At 42.1% G+C, this 22700-nt stretch overlaps 1 protein-coding gene across 2 annotated transcripts; it reads left to right on the forward strand.

Moving 5' to 3' along the window:
* The first annotated feature begins 1550 nt into the window (after positions 1-1550).
* On the forward strand, positions 1551-21233 carry LOC147205738 (C-Jun-amino-terminal kinase-interacting protein 1-like). 2 transcript variants are annotated; one of them, XR_015100742.1, is made up of 13 exons: positions 1551-1674; positions 6091-6166; positions 6636-7223; positions 8398-8976; positions 10774-11025; positions 11373-11448; positions 11544-11710; positions 15241-15344; positions 16258-16368; positions 16823-16893; positions 17013-18166; positions 18592-18688; positions 18837-21233. XR_015100742.1 is itself a non-coding variant. In XM_086109555.1 (13 exons), the coding sequence occupies exons 1-12, from the start codon at positions 1603-1605 to the stop codon at positions 18662-18664; spliced, it is 2268 nt and encodes a 755-aa protein (XP_085965681.1). In that variant the 5' UTR covers positions 1551-1602; the 3' UTR covers positions 18665-18688; positions 18837-21233. The 2 variants fall into 2 exon arrangements, 1 of the variants encoding a protein (XP_085965681.1); XM_086109555.1 differs by having other exon boundaries at positions 17013-17111.
* The last annotated feature ends 1467 nt before the right edge of the window (positions 21234-22700 follow it).

Raw genomic sequence — 22700 nt, forward strand, 5'->3', positions numbered from 1 at the left:
TGCAATTCTAAATTTGAATCACTCCAAAACCTGTGGCTGAGTCTCACCCACCCATGAAAAAAGTAGTTGCTGAACCCCACACATTGGAGTGAGAGTTCAGTCGGGTTCAACCGCATCGGTCACTGTGTGGGGGCCCTAAGGGAATGAGATTGTTTTTCCTCCAGTTGGCGACCCTGTAGCGCTGAACGAGTGGAGAACAGAAACTCAGACCTCTCCTCAGCTTTCCACCAGAATTGCTTCATGTGTTGGCATGCATATGGTCCACTGCGCCAGATAACCAGTGATGGAATGAAGGTACTTGTATTATGTCGTCTGAGGGAGCGACTCATGCTGGATGCTCAAGTGCTTCATTGGGCGCCGTTTTAACCACGCCCTCAAAAGTAAGGGAAATTGAAATAGTGAAAAACAGTTTAACGCTATAGCTCTACAATTGAATACTAGTTCTCAGTCTTTGCACGTTCTCAGCAATTATGATCAACCATGTATACAGTCATGTATTTCGAGACAAAATTCTGAATTCACTTCAGTTAACTATGAGAAATATAGAAATGAGTGCAATGAGTAACAGAGAAGAAACATAATAGAGAATGAGTTGAAGATTAGTCACGGGGTCATTTTTTCCATTTACCCACTGTTGCCTGTGTAAAATGAAAATTGATTCCGCATTAAAAAAAAAATTCCCCCTAATTTAAAAAAAAGTCATTATTTTTGTTTTTATCAAGAGGGCCACTCAGAGTGTCAGACGACAGTTGCCCATCGCTGTGAGTTCTTATGGAGGAGTATCGCTGTGCTTCCGTGGGACTTTCACTCGGGGCAGTGTCATCCAGGGTCCAGTCGTTGTGTGACGGCTTGTGTGGGGAGGGATAAATCGTGTGATTGGTATTAAGTGTGACCATGTGGGGGACACACAACCTTGGAGCAGCGTGGTCTTCAACCAACCTGGACCAATTTGTTGCTTTACCATGAGAATTCCTTTTTTATCACCCTTAAACTGTTTACTCAGCATCCCTACTTCATTTGAAATTGATGATTTTGTGAAGAAAATGTTCTTTTTCAACTCATTCTATACGGTGTAGCCTACTCTTGTTTAACAGAACAACTGATGCACACTCATAGTGCTACCCGCTTACGGGATGCAGCATAAGCAGAGGAGATGATGATGTCATGCCTTGTGATGATTGGTTGGCGATGACTTCCTCTCCTCCCCCCTTTCGCCCTCTTCACCTTCTTTTAATCATCCATCCTCATTCACCCCATCTATCTACTACATCATCCACCCAGTCTTCTCTCTCCATCTCCCATCTTCCTGCAGTCTCTCTATCTCTCGTCTCTGCTCTGGTCCTGCCAGGAAGATGATGGTGACGGTGATGATTTGACAATGAGCCTGGCCAATGATCAAGCATGACGGGAGTATCAGGGGGTGTGTCCACTGTCTAGCTTGGGGCTGATTCAGGAGTCAGAGAAGGAAGAAGGAGAGAAACAGGGAGGTGGAGGAGACGGAAAACATACACCGGCTTAAAAAGGGGGGAAAGAGGAGGAGGAGGAGGAGGAGGAGGGAGGGTGGAGGCTGTACGGCTCCACGGGGGCTCAATCTGTGGTGTCATGGACAAATATCGACCAAAGAGGCCCACCACGCTAGCTCTTATGCCACAACGACCACAAGCCGGCACCCAGGTAGGGATTAGGGATGGGTCCACCCTTGTGATTTGGATGTCATTGAAAAGAGCTGAGTACGTTATGTGTCTGTTTGTGTTTGCGAGAGCGTATGGGCGGATCCTGTACTTAGAAGCAAGTGTCATTAGCCCAATATGTCTTCACCATGATACAGCGATGGTTGTGTGTTTGTGTCTGCCTTTGCGGTCAAGTGTATGTGTGCCGTTTCTGTCTGTCTGTGTTTGTTTGTGGCAAATTCACACAAATATAAATGCATCATATTGTCTCTGTAGCAGGTCAGGTCAAAATTTGGTTTAGCACTGAATATCCTCTTATAATATCCTTTATAGAAATGTATGCAGCACAGTACAAAACACCCATACAAACAAAGCCAGCTGACTCATAGTTTCATGAAGAATTTATCAACAATTTTCGCATTTCAGTAATGAGTCGTGTTCGGAGGCTCGATCGAGCAGGAACAGTACCTCTTTAAATGAGCTGCATCCTGTTTACGGTGTCAGTTCATATCAGAGTGGAGCCATCTCATTGCAGTATCCCTTTAGCATCAGCATTGAAGTTTCCCATTGCAACATGTTCTGTCACTTCATGCAAGAATACCAATAGACACAATATGTCTTGTTTAGATCATGCAGGGAATGTACCGGTAATCTTTTGTGAAGGTATAATGGGGGTGGTTAAAGTACTTGGAATTTGACCAGAAGGCCTAAACCTCTCACTTTTGATTTACTTTTTTATTATTTATCAGTAATTAAAAATTATTCTTCGTGATAACCAAGATATACTTTAGGCTAGCAAAAGTTGAGGGCAGAAAAATTGTAATTGCCAATAAAGCTTGGAATTTTCTTTTAGGCTATTGTGGAATTATTTGCACTGCAGATAGAGTTGGAAATACAAAGTACCAACCCAATTCCAATGAAGTTGGAAAATTGGGTTAAATAAGAATAAAAATAGAATACAATTATTTGCAAATTATGTTCACCTATATTTAATTAATTACAAAACAAAGACAAAAACACAACTCACAAGGGTCGTTGGCATGCTGGAGTCAATCCCAGCAGGCGGGGTACACCCTGAACTGGTTGCCAGCCAATCGCAGGGCACACATACATGAACAACCATCCGCACTCACACTCACACCCAGGGATATTTTAGAGTGTTCCATTAACATGACACGCATGTCTTTGGAATGTGGGAGGAAACCGAAGTACCCGGAGAAAACCCACGCAGGCACAGGGGAGAGCATGCAAACTCCGGAATCAAACTCTACACCTCTGCACTGTGAGGCCGACGTGTTAACCAGTCAACATCGGGCTGCCTAGCTAATAATCATGAACTTCAAATTTTATGCAGCCATCTCGTTACCTCTGCGTCCCGCGTTAGTCGCACAATTTTCCTGCGGGACGCACAGTTCCAAACAATCTGCGTTTTTGGGACGCAAGGAAAAACAAAAAAACAAAAAAACTACGGAACATCTTTTTTTCCAGTTTGACAATCGCTGCCATTGTTGTTTTGATCTCGTGTTGAGTAATCTCGCGTGACGAGATTTCCGTTCTCGCGAGACGAGATTGGCAAGATCAGCAGACGATTGCCAAGTTGTGTAACGTTAAAACAAGCGTTGCGAACAAGTGTTGCGAAAGATTATTGCGGAGACATCACAGAGGAAGCAGCTGAAGTTGGATTGTTTTTTGCAATAATAAGTTGACTTTAAGGAAGCCTTGTATCATTTGAAGCAGAGTAAAGAGAGGAGAATTTATTAACTCAAAGACTGAACCATGGGATCAAATAAGAACCTATTTCTCAGCAAATCTTGTATGCCTGAATTATTTAAATTTTTGCAGCATTTGTTTATAAGAAATAAACCTATTATCAATGTATATTGTTGTTGTTGGTGTTAATATCATATGCAATTTCAGAATTCGAAATTTGGGACTCTCTAAATGCATATGGGACTCATACTTTTCTGAGCAGCGAGTCCCTGGGACTCCCAGGGCTCAAACTGTAAAATTATCACTGTTTATGGTAACATGACTTGATTACTGGGCAGCACGGTGGTCACGGTGATAAGAATGAAGTATGTATGACGCTCCTTTCTGGTCAATTAACGTTGAGGGTTCATCAGGAGGTAGCACGGCGGTCGACTGAATAACGGTCATTGGTGTCAAACTCCGCTCCAAGAGGGCCACCATCCTGCATGTTTTCCATCCCTCCCACTTGTAACACAACTGATTCAAATGAACAGGATCAATATCAGGCTTCTGCAGCGATTGCTGATGAGCTGATCATTTGAATCCGGTGTGTTGCAACAGGGAGAGATGGAAAACATGCAGGACGGCGGCCCTCCAGGGCCGGAGTTTGACAGTTTGACTATGGTGGATAGTACATACTCCGGTTTCCTCCCACATTCCAAAAGCATGCACGGTAGGTTGATCAGGCACTCCAAATTATGTGATTGTGAGCGTGAATTGTTTGTCAATATGTCGATGGTGTACCCCGCCTATTGCCCAAAGACAGCTGGGATAGGCTCCAGCACGCCCGCGACCCTTGTGAGGATTAATGGATTAAAAAAATGGATGGATGGATGACTTGATTACTGCAGCCCTGATGAGAGGCTCAGCTCAATGGACTACAAGGACATACAAAAATGCTAATTAGCTATTGTGTCAAAGTATCACTACTGATATTGTCTGTGACAGAATGAAAATCAAATGCAGTTGTCAAAAAAAGTAATGCAGAACAGGACACATTCAAAGTCCCGTTCTGGCAAAAAGTAAGGGTTGAAAATTGAAACTAGTGGAATGCAATGGAACGATTGTTTTGACCTCTGCTATTTTAAGCATCTTGGATTGGATGTCAGTGCTGGTTTGTATCATTCAAAATCAATAATGTTTTTACCGTCACATGAAATGAACAGTAATGCTGTGATTTTATTTTGTGAAATTTTTTACTTGCTTCAAGAGAAATGGAATACCTGATTTACGTTCAATGCGAATATAGTCACCTGGTTATTATAAATGTAATTGCTGTGATGAAGAACTGTGCTGTACCATGTTGAGATGTGCTAATACTGTATTACAAACAAGGATTTGATACCCACTTATTGATTTATTTTGTCTTTGAAACAGTCTTTTAAGCAGAAGTGCATATTCTAAAGAAAACCAATGTTTACATGCATAAACAACTTTATGCTAGACATGTTTCAGTTTGACATAACCCAATTACGTGTTGATTATATATTTACTTCAGAGCTTGCTATAAAGTCAACTTCTGACTCTCCGCATGGGCAAAAGCGGTTTGAGTGGCTGCTATGCACTTTGTCCTCTCTCACCACTGAGCCAGCTGGACTGACCCCAGGATGCTGCATCAGCCAGATCACATCACATGCAATACCACTTTTTAAAACAAAATGTAATACAGTACTGACGTCCAAATACAGTACTGAAGGCTCTCTCTCTCTCTATCTATCTAATATATATTATTAGATATACAGTATATTCATTCATTTTCCGAACCACTTTATCCTCACTAGGGCCACGGGGGGTGCTGGGGCCTATCCCAGCTGTCTTCGCGCAGTAGGCGGGGGGGGGGGACCCTGAACCGCTTACCAGCCAATCGCAGGGCACATAGACAGAAACGAACAACCATTCGCTCTCACACTCACACCAAGGGACAATTTCGAGTGTTCAATCAGACTGCCATGCCTGTTTTTGGAATGTGGGAGGAAACCGGAGGACCCGGAAAAAACCCACGCAGGCACGGCGAGAACATGCAAACTGCACACAGGAAGGCCGGAGCTGGAATCGAACCCGGTACCTCTGCACTCTGAGGTTGGCGTGCTGGTCACCAGTCAATCACAGGCAAAGTTTATTCAATGGGAATTGATCGAATGTGCTCTATGTGCCCTTGGATTAACTGGCAACCGGTCAAGGCAACATAGCAATAGGTCAGAAGGCAGAATGAATGCAGTATAACATGTTACACTTTCCCAGTTACCAAGTACAAAAATGTCAATGTTGTTTTTATTCTTAACTATTCAAAGGACAATTGTCATCCCAGGCTAAATCATCAGAGCTTTTGTCAGGTTTTCTTGGAGCGCTTTCATTAATTTATTTAATGCTAAGATTCTGTAAGGAGGACACATACCAGTCCATTTACAAATGTATGCACGCCACACACACACACACACACACACCCACACACACACACACACACACACAAACATATACAGTATACCTGTATATGCACACCAACACATCCACAACACAACTGTCGTAAAGCTTTTGTTTGCTTTCTTTGTGAACAATATGTGTTATGGGTGTAATTAGAACAGTGATGATAGTTCAGTCATACTGCAGTTTGTATTCCACTCTCACACTTTTCTCTCCTCTCCTCTTCTCTTTTCTCATCATCCCTCACCAGGACACGATTAACAACAATTCTTTAGGGAAAAAGGATAGCTGGAAGGATTCTCGATCTTCTTCCCCACACATTACAGGTATGGACAATTGGACACATTGTACAATGATTTAGATGGTTTGATACATGCTGTTGTCATTTTAAACTAAAATTATGAATGAAATATGATAGCATCCACCACACACCAAGCTCAGAACCATCAAAATCCATCACATTGGGTTACACCACCTGCGCCAACTTAGACCTGCTTTCACCTGGTCTCAAGTCGAGTCTACTTTCTGTCGCTGCCAGGGGTGAAAATGAAATTTATTTTATCAACCTAAAATAATAATGAGCATTAATCTTAGATTACTTCATTAGCAGTGCACGTTTCCATACTGATACTTAAATAATAGTGATTCCTGTTTTAACAAAATAAGTACAAATCAAAATAATGGGTGGAAATCCAGACTACAGGACTGTCTCTTGTGTGGCTTTTCCAGCCCTTTCTAGATTTCCACATCAGGTTACCCTAATAAATAATCAGATGCTTTTCTTTGTGTTTAAAGGGGATCAAACACGACCCGATAGCCACTCAAAAGCAGAGGACAAAGTCCGACCCTGCACCCGCCGCCCAGCCCCTCAACCTCCAACTGTCAATGGGGCAAACAGCAGAGCCAGCACTCAAGCTGCAGCTGGCGACACACGGGCTCGACCGCGAGAAAAACAGCCGCAAGGAGCTACGCACACTCAGTCCTTTAGCATGCCTAGGAGCCAACGGAGAGGGGCAGCAGCGGGAGCAGGAAGAGGAAGAGGGGTAGGGAGAGGAACAGGCACGATGAGGGAGAGGAGCTTGGGGGACATCAGAGGGAAGGATGGAGTGACATCAGGGAGGGAAGAACGAAGAGGTGGAAGACTGTGTGATGAATCCAAGGGGAAGGAGAAAGACAAAACCATCAATCAAAGGGCAAAAGAATCAAATGGACTTAAAAGCTCAGGCTCAGATGGGAGGGCAAAACAATATTCCAGAAAGGATAATCCGAGTGGAAGAAGGGGGAAGCCCAACAACTCACTTCCTAACCAAGTTTACCTGACAGCCATGGTAGTCCCACGCACACCTGTAGCACCAAGAAAAGAGGACAAGACCCAGGTCCAAGGTAATAAATCATTTTGGCCTCAAATTGGAGAATGGCCCTATTGGTGTGTCCTCATGCGAGACACTTGATTGCATAGCTTTGCTGACTTCAGACTTCAAGACAGTTTCACCATAATACAGTACTACTACGACTAATAATAATAATAATTGTTATTATTATTATTATTATTACAAAACTCATTGTTTTACGACTTTATATAATAATAATAATAATTCTTGTTATTATTATTATATAAATTAATATCTAAATTATTATATAAAGTCATAAAACAATGAGTTCTGCAAGATATTGGTAACTTAAATTCAGTGTTTATTGTAAAAGGCTGGGCTGCCCGGTAGTCCAGTGGTTAGCACGTCGACTTCACAGTGCAGAGGTACCGGGTTCAATTCCAGCTCCGGCCTCCCTGTGTGGAGTTTGCATGTGCTCCCCGGGCCTGCGTGGGTTTTCTCCGGGTCCTCCGGTTTCCTCCCACATTCCAAAAACATGCGTGGCAGGCTGATTGAACACTCTAAATTGTCCCTAGGTGTGAGTGTGGGCGTGCATGGTTGTTTGTCTCTGTGTGCCCTGCGATTGGCTGGCAACCAATTCGGGGTGTCCCCCGCCTACTGCCCGAAGGCAGCTGGGATGGGCTCCAGCTCCCCCCGCGACCCTAGTGAGGATAAAGCGGTTCGAAAGATGAATGAATGAATGTAAAAGGCTGCTATTCAATGAGCATTTACCGTTCAATATGATTTTTTTTCTTAACTTTCAATATGAATTAGAACTTTCTTATTATGATCATTTTTGTTTATATGAAAACAGCCTTTCAATTAATATAGCTAATGGAGCTGCTAATGTGAAAAATGATCCTGGCATGACAGGCACCGACCAATTTAGGGCCCCGACTCCGGTGGGCCGTCTAAACAACGGAGGCATAGAACATGGCCCACTCAGACTCACTGTCCCCTGCCTCTCTTAGGGTACGGTCAAAGTTCTCCCATATGGACACTCCCATATGGATGCAGGGGCTATTCCTTCCAATCAGGCACTTGCAGGACTCACTGTCTTTGCCCGTAAAAGCACACAACAAGAAAGTCCTTCTCAAATTATATAAAATAGTCTTGGACAATAAAATATTTATTTAAAAAATTCCTGTTCATGAACTAATCTTTGTTTATTTGCTTTGTTTTCCAAGGCCAAAACCATGACAGGAAAAGTCATAATTCCACTGTTCGTTCCCAGTCGAGCAGTGAGGGGGCTACCAACAGAATGTCCCTTAGCTCAGACACTGAGGGACCTCCAGCAGAACCCCAGCATCCTCCTTTATCCCATCCTGCAAACCCCGACATCCGTGAAGAAGAAGGGGAAGGAACATATTCCACCTGTAAACTCCATCAAAGTACAAAATCCTGCCTAGAAAGTGATGCAAAATCAGAGAAGACGCAATTAAAAGTGAAGCCAGTGCATGGAAAGGGTGATAATGTGACTGAAGCTGAGAGCACTAAATCTGTCTCTCAGGCAGATCTTGTACGCGCACAAACTGTACCAATGAATGAAGCATCTGCAGTGTTAGACTGTGACTCTGTAAAATACACTTTAGCGGTTGATGAACATGATCAACTGGAACTGGTTGGCGTCAAGGGCAGCTTGCACGGTAAGAGTGGAGACAATGATGACAGTGATGCTGAGACGGTCTATCAGTCAGCCAATGAGGAGGAAGACCCTGAGTATAAGGAGGAGATGAAAAGGAAAGAAGATGAAGCGAGGAATCAAGGTGAGACATTTTTAATTCTAACTTGCAAGTGGAAGTGCTCAACGAGGAATTTTGTGGGGAATCTTTGTGCTTCAGTGGTTAGCATGTAGGCATTTCAGGTTTATGGTTCTAATCTCTGCTCTGGTCAACGTGTAGAGTTTGCATGTTCTGCCTATGCCCACATGGGGTTTCTTCAGGCACTATGGCTTCCTCTAGCTTAAAAAAAAACATGAAGGGTAGGTTCATTGACACTATGTGTGATTGAGTGAAATTCAGAAGTCAGCTGGATAGGCTCCATCTTACGTGTAACACGAATGAAGATAAGCAGTATAGAAAATGAATGGATGGATGTTTTTATGTGCTTTCAGGGTCAAATGTACATGCATAAAGCATAATCCTCTGAACACCCCTTCACTCTGTACCCTTTTTGCCATTCACACCTAAGGAAAAACAGGTCAACTAATCAATCTCCAAAAGAGAATCCAAAAGAGGGTTTTGGGCTCATGAGCTGGGGTTGTGGACCGTAGACAAAAGACTGTAGCAGACCAATGAATTGATATGGGCATACCAGATAAATTTGCAATGAAACTGGCTAAACATTTGAATGTTTGTTGGAGAGGATCTTCTAATACCCGCATTTTCAATAGCCCTTGAAGAATTCCTACTTCCAAAAAGGTTTCTCTGCATTGAAATGGTTCTCAGAGGAATCCATAGAATCCTTGAGGAACCCTTTTTTTTTTTTAAATTAAAAAAGGGGGTTTCAGTAGCAAAGATCTCCATGCAGAGCAGAACCTCTGCCCTTCAAGAAGAACCCTTTTGGTTTGGTTTGGTTTGGTTTGTTTATTGAACATAAAACATATACAGTAATAATTTGACAGAAAATAAGGTAAATAAAATAGTAAAAAGGAAAGAGAAATCAGTCATCATTCAACACAGTTATTATGTTCAAGGGAGTAGGAAGTAGTAAAGAACTTATCTTTTACTTGACTTGACTTGACTTATCTAGTCCTACCCCGTGTTATGTGTTTATATCTAATAAATCATTTTTATATCAATCAGAAAAGAAAGAAAGTAAGAAGAAAGAAGTCTCCATTAAGGCTCATACTTTACCCTTAACCGTGATATTTTTACAACTTTTGGTTTGTATCGGGATTTTATACATCCACACCCTGGCACTCTTGCGTCAATTTTCTCTTGTATTCATAATGGATATTTATATACCTTTCTCTATTTATCAACTTAGTCCTGATTTATCATTATATTTCATGTTTAGAATTTATCATTTTAACTCTGATTGATGTAGGTTGTTTGTACTATTTTTTTGAATTTGTTTTTGAACTCAGCAAGCGATTTACTCATTTTCAGGTCCGTTTCGAAATTAGTCAACAGATTAACACCTTTGATAGATACACTTCTTTGCTTGATGTTCTTGTTTTGAGTTTTTTGAATAATTTGGTACCTCTTAAATCATAGCTGCTTTCTCGAATTTCGAAAAACTTCAGAATGTTTTGGCAGAGCAGGTTATTGTGTGCTTTGTACATTAATTGGGCCATTTTAAAGTCAACCAGGTCATAAAATTTCATCGTATTTAATTTGATAAATAGTGGATTTGTGGGTTCCGTATATTTTGATCTATTAAGAATTCGAATTGCTTTATTTTGGAGTTTTAGAATAGGGAGTGTGTTTGTTTTGCAGGCATTTCCCCATATTTCCACACAGTAGGTCATATATGGTATGGTATATTTGGAACCCTTTCTCCAGAGAGTGTAAAGTATTCCTTCATCAGATCTGATTCATTTCTGTGTTTTCTGCTCCAAGGTCAGAGGAAAGAAGAAGAACTGAAAAGAAAGGAGGAAGAGAAGAGAAAGATGAAAGAAGAAGACCTGAGGAGGCGGCGGGAGGAGGAAGTGAAAAGAAGGAGGGAGGTGGTGGCGAGGGTCAGCAAGCACCCCAAAATAATGTCAACCAAAACATCAGACCAAGAAGAGTCTAATGGGGGCAGAGCAAGTGCTCCCAGAAGCAAGAAGTTCCTCAACCTCTTTTCTTCTGACAATGACTACAATTCCACAGGTTTGTTACCTCCTGTACTGTGGTAATTTTTATTCCTGTGTATTAGATACATTAAGAAAGGTGATACTACCGTACATCAATAGAAATGTCTTAATGAATGACTTTACTCTAAGTTCTTGAATCTCTTATACAATGCAATACATCTTGATTCATATAGCACTTTCACAACAGCTGCAGCTTTAACAAAGCACCTCACAGAACATTTAACATAAACTAACAACAATACAACAGAACAAACACTACAATGCAATTTGTTCCCATGAAGACCTCTTCTGCGATGCCATAATATGAGACATATAGAAAAACAGATCATGATTATGTGTATGACATGGATTCGTATTTTTTAGGTGCTGGCTCATTTGGTGTGTTTTCTTGTGTGTTGGATGGAGTGGAGCAACAGCAGAGCCACAGAGCTGTGTACAGGTCAGCACTTTTACAGTACATGCGAACACTGTGATTGTAGGCTTGTGTCAATCAAGATATCGGACCGAAATGTGTTGTTCTTTATCCATGATTAGGTTTGTTCCTCGTCATTCTGATGAACTGTACCTGGAGACAGATGACCCAGTCCTAATTCTCAACCAGTCTGAGGATCTGTGGTGTCAGGGTTATAACATGAGGACCGGCGCGACAGGAATCTTCCCTGCTTTCTATGCTGTCAGGCTAACCAAAAATACCAACAAAGGTGAAAATTTCAATTTAAACATAACTCTCTATATCAGTCTTGACATGTGAGTAGGATGACTTTGGTGTAATCAGTGGTATAGTGGCCAATGGTTTGTTCTGTCACCTCAAATCAAGCAGGTGACTTGTTTAAATATCTCAGCTCAAACTGGAGTTTATATACTGTATCTTCTGAAGTCTGTATTCTGCTCATATTTAGTCATGCTGTATAACCTTCCCATGCCCACAGCGTAGCTTGGCGTCCTTGTAACAATCATGTCCTAGAATTGGAATACTCTTGTATTATTCCTCTCTTCTTAGTTAGATTTGATGGTTAAGGTGTTATTCCTCTCGGTTAGTTGTGTTTGTCCAGATACTTGAAAGAAACAATGTAGAATGCTGTTGAAGGTATTTCCTGCTCACTGGGTTTACAATCACCTTGAGTGCCCCTCGACCCCCACCACTTTTAGGGCCCCCCTCCATAGGATATGTTTAACATCAAAAGAGGAACTGTTATCTCAAGTATCTGGGTTCATGCCATCACACCAAATGGTGGGTAGTGGGGGTCTAGTCTCCCCTCACCATTCCCAACTTCTTCCAGCCACACCAGGTCAGATGACATGTTACTTTCTTTGTTTCCGGCATTTGGTTGAGAGGCGTACCTCCCCGCCTCTCATTATCATATTGTCTCTATATAATCTCATGAATGTGTTTCTTTTACGCTTCCTGATTGAAATCTGGACCCCTCAGGAGCCCCAATCGATTTGTAAACTGCAGAAAAATAAATTAAACCCGTCGAAGGAACTGTTCATCGACTCCAGCCTTTATTTGGATTACCAACATTCTCCTCGTCCGAAAGTCAACGAACACGCGGGGAAGAGGAGGCCGCTCTTCCCCCAACAGTTCCCTCTGTGCATGTTTGGGTTTTTCTTGGTACTTCCGCCATCCCACAGTTCCAAACACAAACACGACTGCATATGTTCAAATTGTGTTTCCCAATTCGTTTGCCCTATTGTTTTTAGATATGTTAGCATGTACTCATTCAGGCGCCATGTCCCACCTGCCGGATCACGTCTTTCAACTTCGTTTAAGCTAGATCTACACAAACTGATTCAGTAATTGACCCACCTGATATGAAGTGATTGCTACACAGCCGATAACCAGTCTCTGATTTTTTGGGGGGACCTTTTGGGACTGCTGTCCATTGACGATGTCTTGATTCCTCTTTTGGTAGAATGGTCTCCCCCTCTTTTATATCTTCTTGTTGTGGCAACCAGGTGCACAACAGCTGTCTACCATTGTAAAAGTATGGCACCGTTTACTCAAAGTACTGACGATCTATACTGCGCAGAGGATTGTGGGATGCGTCACGTTGACGTTAGATGCGAGGCGGCTGGTTATTGAGACGCTCTAGCCCAGGGGTGCCCAAACTTTTTGGATCGAAGATCTACTTTTCGATCAACTAACCTCCCGGGATCTACCCTTACGGCACGCGCACACGCACACGCACACACACACACGCCATGATGAGAAACAGCCTGAAACTGAGGCATGCGACGCAATTTTGCAACCTGTTAACTATCGTAGCTCACACGTACCGTTTTAAAGTGCTTCCCTGGGCCCTCCTAGGTTCCTATTCTTTGCCCGTGCCCTCGGTGAATTGTACATGAAGCAAACTCTGAATGAGAATAATGACGATAAAAGATAGAGCGCAACAGTTCTGATCACAAGCTGCAATTGCAGACTGCTGAGCGCTAACAGCTTCCGGTGACGTCATCACGCGCCACCGTAAATTCAAGATTTACCTGCTTTATTTTATTTTTTAAATATTTTTTTGGTGAAAATGAGACTGATAAGATGATTAGGGTGCAGTGTACATTAACACAAAAAAATATATTACTAACATGTACAAAGACACACAAATGGTTGTTTGTTTGTTTTTCTCCTCGACACTCCTCGGATCTACTTGGGACCTGTCTTAGATCTACCGGTAGATCAGGATCGACCTAATGGGCACCCCTGCTCTAGCCTATGGTCGCTTAAAGTTTGCTCAGATATGATGCACTTTATTTCCTAATCACTTATTTTCATAAACCTCAACTAAAAATTTAACCTTTGGGCTGTTGGGAAATTTAAAAAAAAGACATTTAGGAGGGGTATTTTAAAAAAAAAATCTCGGAATCAACATTTTTGACCAAACGATCAATTTTTGTCAATACCGTAACACAAAACTAATCTCCGTGACACTTGCCTATTTTTTGTGAAAACACATCACATACACAGAAATAATGAAGATCTCTTCCAAATGTACTCACTCAGTGTGACTCAGTGGGACACAAAGCTACTATTCAATTGTATGAACGGAATTGGCAACAGCTGGATACATAGGTTAATTCATACCTGTCAACTTTTCGGAGCGCCAACCTGTATAAACTACCAAAAAAATCCTTATAAAGAGCAAAAAATCCTTATAACATACCAAAGCATTTTATAATAACGGCAGAAAAACCCCCACAAAATTTTCAATGATATTTATTGTAGAGGCGGCCCGGTAGTCCAGTGGTTAGCACGTCGACTTCACAGTGCAGAGGTACCGGGTTCAATTCCAGCTACGGCCTCCCTGTGTGGAGTTTGCATGTTCTCCCCGGGCCTGTGTGGGTTTTCTCGGGGTACTCCGGTTTCCTCCCACATTCCAAAAACATGCGTGGCAGGCTAATTGAACACTCTAAATTGTCCCCTAGGTGTGAGTGTGGATGGTTGTTTGTCTCTGTGTGCCCTGCGATTGGCTGGCAACCGATAGAGGGTGTCCCCCGCCTACTGCCCGAAGTCAGCTGGAATAGGCTCCAGCACCCCCCGCGACCCTAGTGAGGATCAAGCGGTTCGGAAAATGAATGAATGAATGAATTTATTGTAGATCTCCATAATACAATGTCTGGTTAATGTCTAATCATCATTCTACTTAGTGGCATTACTGTGTTCAGAGTTGTATTCCTGCGTTACTTTTTTCACCAACTCCAAACCCCGGAAATTTTCAGAATCCGTATGATTTGTGCGATACGGCCATATACGTAAGATTCGCCACAAAATCCGTATGAACTATGGCTAAACCGTATGAGTTGACAGGTATGTTAATTGTACCTCACACCTGTATGATCTCTCGTGGCAACACTGTGGTAGAAAAACAAAGTAGTGAGGAGATCTTACAGGTACAGACCACGTTTGCCCTATGTGGATGAACAGATAATGCAAAATGCCACGTAAGGGACGTAATGCAGATATTATCCACGATGTGGAGGCTTGTTGGGGGGGGGGGGGTTGGCTCACTACCATGTTTCCAAACACAAGAAAGAAAATATTTGCTCTAAAGGGGCAGAAAGGCTTAATGCTGGACTAGTCGATGAGATACATTTGCTGATACGTGGTGTGGCACAAATACAGTACCTGGGCGCTAGCAACCGATGCTACGTCACTGTTGTTCTGGCAATTTCCTTTTGCTTTCAGTGATTTAATGAATGAATGTATTACTTTTTTCTTCATCTCTCACTCTCTCAGGACAAAAGGATGGTTCGATCGAGCAGTTCCTGGTGCGATTCTTAGGTTCTGTTCAAGTCCCCATTTACAAAGGCAGTGATGTGCTGTGTGCTGCAATGCGCAAGGTAAACAAACACATATACTGTTTACCAAACTGTTCGTGTCATCAATGTGGAAGACGACAAGAACATTTTTAACATGTATTACAACTGTATGTAAATTAGGAACAGCAGTATTAAAGCCAATGTGCTCTCAATTGTTGATTTGATCTCACAATCTGTTGGTGGCATCTGTCTTTAAATTGTCAGGCAAGTTTCTGACTTGATCAGATATGTACACTTCAGAGTTTATTTTGCTGCTACCATTATGTTAATCATCAATGAAGATCACTGAGCCCACCCCAAACCTACTGTAAATGTTGTCAGATCCTATTTAGCTTTAGGACTATCGGGAAAGTTCTGGCTGACTCTCCGGTCAAAGGCTTAAAACTACTTTTATCCCTCGCCCGCGTTAGAGGGACTTGTCTAAGTTTCTCACTACCTCAGTTTTAAGCAGTCAGTCCTGTTTTAAGCCCTCTCATCCACCTTTATTGAGCCACCTTAATAGAAATGAGGCGAACATAAGGCCACTTCCTTTTTACGGTAGCTCTCTCTGTAGATCTGGAGTGTTTGTTAAGAAGTTGGGTTTTAGCTGCCTTTGGTAGATAGGACCGCAAGGACTCATTTATAATTTGATACAAAGCCGGAGAAACTACTTAAATTCGTAATGAGAAAATTGCTATTGTGCTATGTCAGGGGTGTCAAACCCATTTTCGTTGCGGGCCACATTTTAGTTACCATTTCCGTTGGAGAGCCATTATGGTTTTAAAATTTGCAGGAAACAACGACTTCAGCTTTGATGAATGCTTCTGCTTTATTCTATTTTTTTTCCAAGACAGAATTTTTACATATAGTAGCTTGCGTTTGTGTGTTTACAATGCTGCTAGTGCCTTTCCTCTGACAAGTTCACTGATTCACCTCAGAACTCATGTACCAACAGGTAGCATACAACAGGCGATTAGCAGGGCAGCCTCCCTCGGCCTGTGTGGTGGAGGTCAGTGTGAGAGGTGTGAAAATCAGTGTCCAGGACCAATGTCACTCTGCTCACAGGGTATGTGCAAAATGACAACTACAGTATTTTCCGCATTGTAAGGCGCTTTGGAGTATAATGCGCTCCTTCAACAAATGGCCAATTTTAAAACTGTTTTTCACATACAGGGCACACCGCATTATAAGGCGCATAGATTAGAAGCTACAATAGTGGCTGATGTTGCATTATGCATCCACTAGATGGAGCTACGCTAAAGCGAATACAATACAATACAATGCAGCTTTATATCACACTTTCACAACCGCTGCAGCTGGAACAAAGCACTTCACAGAACATTTAAAATAGTACGTCCAATAAATCTGAATATTGATCCGTAGATAAGGCCCATTAGATTGTACAACGTACTGTCGCCTTTTGAGACAATTGAATGCTTTTAGGTGTGCCTTATAGTGAAGAAAATATAGTACTCACTTTTTGTGGATTCATATTCTTATTTTCTTTATCTCTATTTCAGGGAGACCAGTGTTTCCATTTCTTCCATTTGAAGAATATCTCGTTCTGTGGCTGCCATCCAAAACACAACAAGTAAGTGGAGCGAAGGAGTTACCATAACTGTATTAAGGAAGCTGTCAGTTTAACATTGGCTCTTCAACGTTAATTGATTTCTGTGATCACTGCAAGTGACCTTAATAATTGTATTGCAGGTACTTTGGTTTCATCAGCAAACATCCTGACCAACAACGCTTTGCCTGTCATGTAATGATGGCAGACACAACTTTACATCCTCTGGCCAAGTCAGTAGGGTAATAATAATAATAATACATTTTATTTATAAGCACCTTTCAAGATACCCAAGGACACTTAACAATAACAAAAAACACAAAACAATACGGGTTGAGCAGCGGCAGCCAAACGTGCCAGCGTTCACTCAACCCGAAGTCAGAAAGAAACCAGAAGGGAAGGAGAGGGGGAGAAAAAAACCCACGCTCGAACTATCCTCATTTTGAGGATAATTTGAGTTAGGCAAAAAAAAAACTCCTGCACAAGCATATGACAGTTACAACAGGTCACAAGACATAAACAATGAAGACGGTGATACAAGGGAGTGTATGAAGGAGGGGGTGATGGTGGGGGACTAGCTTCCGTGCATACTTTTATCAGGGGAAGGTCGAGATAGCAGATGTTGTTTTGGTAGCAGGCTGCCCAAGAATTTAAGACAGCCTTGAGTCCGTGGCTTATGTCTTTTTAGTGGTGTCGATCAGCCGAATCCGTGATTTCTGTCAATATTTGAGCACGGATTCCAGTTTCTCCAAGTTCTTGACTTTTTGCAGAGACGCTCCAAAACCGCAACAGTTTGTGGTTGAGCACAGTCAGAGTCTTAGTGTTGGACATCCGCACTATGCCATCCTTAGACCGGCAGCCTCTTCACTTCCAATAGAGCCGCTCCCATTGGTTGAATTTTGCGATAGATCAGGAAACTGCTAACACCAAACAGCAGCATACCTGTTATCAGAAGGCCGATAATGTAGATGTCATCCACATCCTCAACGGACAGTGTTGACAGGCACACCATTCTCCGCTTCCTCCAAGGATCTAGGGTGTACCCAGCAGCAAAAGTCCCCGAGGGGCAAGTAGGCTCCCCACTGCCTGCTCTTCTCGTCGAGAAAATTTTGTCAATGGCATCGAGAGACCAGCCAACCAATTCCATGTTTGTTTTTCGGATGAAAATATGACAGGAGGCTAGGGAAAGTTATGCAAAAGACAGCACATGGACTGAGTGGCGAGCAGGGAAGGGGGGGGGGGGGGGGACAGGAGCAGAAAGCAAAAGCGTCCGCCTTCGTCGAGAGCCAAGCAAGAAGTGAGTAGGCTGTCTTCTATTCTGCTCTGTCGTGCACATTATGAATTATCCACCTCAATCTTACAAATTTACATTCAGTCTTTGAGGTACTGTACTTTACCATTGCCAGTCTATTTAAAAGTACATATTTAAAGGTAAGACCGAATGCTGATGTTACACTCTTGTTTACGTGGTAACAGTGAAATAAAATGACGTTTCAAATTGATTGTGTTTTTAACAATGACTTTCCGAAATGACAGACTGATGCCCCACTGCAACATCCTACACAAAGGCATAGTGTTTTATAAAAACTCACATGAAAAAATAGTTTGCTGTTGTGTTTTGTGGATTCAATAAATATGGTAGTAAATCTGAGGTACAGGATCAGACTTTTTTTACATCCTTCTTTCTGACGTATCTGAATTGTATTCCTTCATGTTTTACAGGAAGGCCTTCCATCAGTATTACAAGGAACACATTGGGTATTCTTGTCCCACTGAAGACATCTTCATTGAATAACACTTCTTTTTGCTTCAAGCAACAGTATGTCCTAAATTTGCACAAGCAGTTCAATTGTTTAGCTTCTCAATCATCACTTTGCAGGGACTTTAAGTGTTTTATCATACAGCAAAGAAAGGGATCCGAAATTGTCATTAGTTTACAACTCTGTTCAAATATCTCTTAAATTTAGGCTCTACGAGGGACTTTGAACAGAAGAAGCCTTTCAGAAAACAGTGGAAGCAGATTTGGCTCCAAAGGAGAAGTCCAGTTGCCTTGGAGGCAGGCTGAGTGAGAGAGTTAGACCACACACTGGACCACCTCTTTATTTATGTGAGACTGCTTGCATGTTTGATTTCCTTCCTGTCTGCATCCACGTACAGGCAACTACTCTCGCCTGTAGCTACTCTATGTCACTTAGAGATGTCTAGATGGAAGGAAGGTTGGACCACATGTGAACAATCCACAATTTTAACATACAGCATACTTGCCCTGGATCACGCACACTCAAAACAGAATGTACATCATGAATAGGCCTATTTGACCAAAAGACAACAAAATCATGTTTAGATGCTAGTGACAAGAAATTTGGGCAATATTCAACAACCTCACATCAATGCATTCCTTCAGTCAGTCAGACAGATTTGACCCTTTAAACCTGTGCAGTTGGGCTCATCAGTTGACGTACTCCTACGGCAGCTGTGTCAAAATCCGGCCATCGAACGCCGCTATCTTGCATATTTTAGATGTTTTCCTCCTCCAACACACCTACCGGTAATTCAAAAGATCAGGTTCGTTATCAGGCTCCTGCAGAAATTGCCGTTGAGCTGATCATTTAAACTCATCAGTCCTGTAGGAGGAGGTAAACATTGAACATATGCATGATAGTGGCCCTTGACGAATGGAGTTAGACACCCCTGCCCTAGGGTATGTAAACTTATGAGCACATCAGTATAAATAAATATGAGTTACAGCCACAATAAAAGTTTTTTGAGCCATCTTCAACGAACCAGTTACCTGTTCATCCATATTGACATGTCTATAGGGGTGTTCACACGGCACACATTTGCTCCGGCGCTGCACCGATGTATTTTGTTGCGATATATTTTGCACCGCAGCAAATTGTGTGGAGCGTTCACACGTACAAAGCCGCTGAGCGTGTCAGCACCGGCACAGTGTCGGTGCAGCCCCACTTGCGTTCACACGGCAGTTTCTGCAGAGGAGCAAAACGACAGAAAACAAATGAGCTGTCGCGTTGGTTCTTCTTAAAACGTATACACAACTCAAGAGACTACTGGACAGGCACGTCCTTCTCCTTCTCGGTCTCGTGCCTTCTGCTCGAGAGTGACCGCCCCCGAAAACGTAAATCAACGATGACTTCAATGACACTCAGAAAAGCAAATACGTAATGCGCCAAACAGAAAATCAAGAGAGGAAATCACAAAATAAATTATATGGGGGTGCGGGGGGTTGTGAACACACAACAAAGGAACAAACTACACAAACAACTCCGAGACAGTCCAGTCTCCTACAAAAGGAAAGATGTTACCAGCCAAGTCTTGTGTCGTTATTAAACAAACACATGACGGAAGTCCGACAGAGCACGAAAGCAACGCATTCTCGCCGTAGTACTCTTCACATGCATTTGCTCTGGAGCAAATTTAACCCAGTTGCGTTCACACGTGCAAATTTACATCGGTGCTGCTTCGCAAACGAGCATTTGCTCCGGAGCAAATTTTTAAACCACCTCCCTGAGGTGGATCAAATTTGGTCCGGTGTAAGCTCTTTTCTGGGGCTACGCCGGAGCTAATTTGCACGTGTGAACGCTCTACTGGGGCAGCCCCGGTGAAGCACGGGACCAAATCTTGCCGTGTGAACACCCCTTATGTCCTTGTATTGCACTTGAACAAAAGTATATGTTCCTTTTGTTCGATCTTTGCTCAAAAAGTGGTCAAATTGCAATTCTAGATTTGAATGAAAGGGGCATGAAGTGGGCATCAATCCTCAGCCAGATAGATGCATTGCTTTTCTATATTGTTTTGAGTAAAAGTCAACAGCTTGAACTAAAAGTCAAAATCCTTGTGCCTCTCTCCTGTCATTAAATTGTCTTCTTCATGGACTCAGCACAGCAAACAAGGGCTTCTGATTGACAACCTCGAGTCGCTGTTTAAAAGTTAGAACCATAAAGTAGTGCATCATTAAGTAATAGCCCTACTTGTTTCTTTGCACAGACTGTAAAGAAAGTGTTGAAAAAGAATATATAGAAAAATATACATTTTTCATATAACCCCATGACAATCTACTGTTGTCCAACTGTTCCCAGATAACTTATTGTTTGGGGTTTTTTCCACCACCACAAAAGCAGTATTCCCAACTAGGGGTTGCACAACTTCAGATTTAAGCAGAGATACACAAAAGCATTGATGTGCGCTGGGACAATGCTCGAAAGCTGTCCTGTTTTTGGGCCCATCACAGCAACCGGTTGTGCATGGTGGGAACTTGCCATGTTTGCAATAATGATGGACCTCTTCCTGTGGTGAAATAATTTCCCACTCTCTTTTCCCAATGATAAAAAATGTTCAAACATCTACTTGAGCTTGGCTTTTTCCACCTTCACTGGTTCTCCCTCACTAAACAAAAGCCACACATTCAGAAATACAAAACAATTTTAATCAATGAAGGTACAAGACTGAATTAATTCAACGCACTCATTTTTTACTGCAAGCTATAAACATATGATGAGCAACCTGTCGACTGGGGTGTTCCATAATTTTTGATCAGTGCGAACCGGGGGGCCACACAGGACCATACGCTTCCTAACCAGATGTGTGATCAAAAGGCCATTTTAAATATGGACAAAATACATGTGTAAGTACAAACTATTTTCTTTTAATGCATATCATTTTTTGGAATACATTTCTCAATGCAGATCCATTATCCTAACCCTACAACAAAGGGTTTGAAGCAAACAACAGAATAACCACATACTGTGATTTGTTTTTCCCCTGCGCAAAGGGCTCTCTTGCATAAAAATTACCACTCAAGGACAGCACAAAGCTGTTGAACAGCAAACCAACTCATTTTGTGCATTTTTTTCCCACAACAAAAATAAACGGACTCAAAATGTTAATATTATTGTGATACTGTGTTTGTCCTGCATATAATTCCAAATCTGCAAAAACTAACTCACGTTATACTATTGGGCAGTATAAGACCCAGTGTAAGCGTAATTAAGCCATGTCTGTCATTTCGCTGTGACTGGTGATGTAACAACTTCACGGGCACCGCTCCAGGATTTTTTCCTTCCTGGGGCTAAAAAGAGGCTTGACTGATACAGATGGGGGGCGGGGGGAAATAATTCATAAATATATTTTAGAATATCAAATAAAATGCCACAGGGTCTTAGGTGGGGCTGCACAGATTTCTGATGGGGCTATAGCACCCCCTAGCACGCGCGTAGCGTTAAACCTGCATCTTAAAACTACAGTGCAGTGGACCTCTGCAACCTCGCAGATTTACATTCTTTTTTATTTTTCATTTTATATATATATATATATATATATATATATATGGTATTTTCCTGTTTCCCGCCCACATTTCCAAGTGAAAAACATATACTGAATGTGAATCAGGGTTTTAAAGATGTATTTGGGTTAGTAAAATCTATTTCACCACCTATTGGGGGTGGGGGGGGGCTGGCTTAATCAAGGGGCCACTCAAGAGTGTGGTTGGTGGCCGCCGTTGCCCATCCCTAAATGATATTGTGGAGTAGTAAAGTCGACAAATCGACTGGTCTGTACAACCGCCATTCCTGACCTGCGTTTTTTTTCTGTACAGTTACAAGGCCCAGGTGTTCAATGCAATCTAGTGTAATGTTCAACGCCGCAGCTTGTTGTCATATCAGTCAACATCATTCTCAGCCAGGGGCACAGATGAATTTTGGAATTGGGTGGTGCGTGGACCATGGTTAATATTATAAAATTAATACAAATAAATAACCATAATGTTTCCGTGAGTACAATATAGCAAACAGCACAAATTCAGGCTTGTAAGATTC

This window comes from Hippocampus guttulatus, chromosome 4 (assembly GCF_054856545.1).
Source record: "Hippocampus guttulatus isolate MCC_2025c chromosome 4, RoL_Hgut_1.0, whole genome shotgun sequence".
In the NCBI taxonomy this organism is placed as follows: domain Eukaryota; kingdom Metazoa; phylum Chordata; class Actinopteri; order Syngnathiformes; family Syngnathidae; genus Hippocampus; species Hippocampus guttulatus.

Bases quoted from the DNA above. Each gene is read 5' to 3' on its own strand.
- LOC147205738 (XM_086109555.1), top strand. From the start codon at position 1,603: ATGGACAAATATCGACCAAAGAGGCCCACCACGCTAGCTCTTATGCCA. The intron at 6,167-6,635 runs GTATGGACAATT...TTGTGTTTAAAG, and splicing joins TTCTTCCCCACACATTACAG to GGGATCAAACACGACCCGAT. The intron at 17,112-18,591 runs GTAATAATAATA...CATGTTTTACAG, and splicing joins CCTCTGGCCAAGTCAGTAGG to GAAGGCCTTCCATCAGTATT.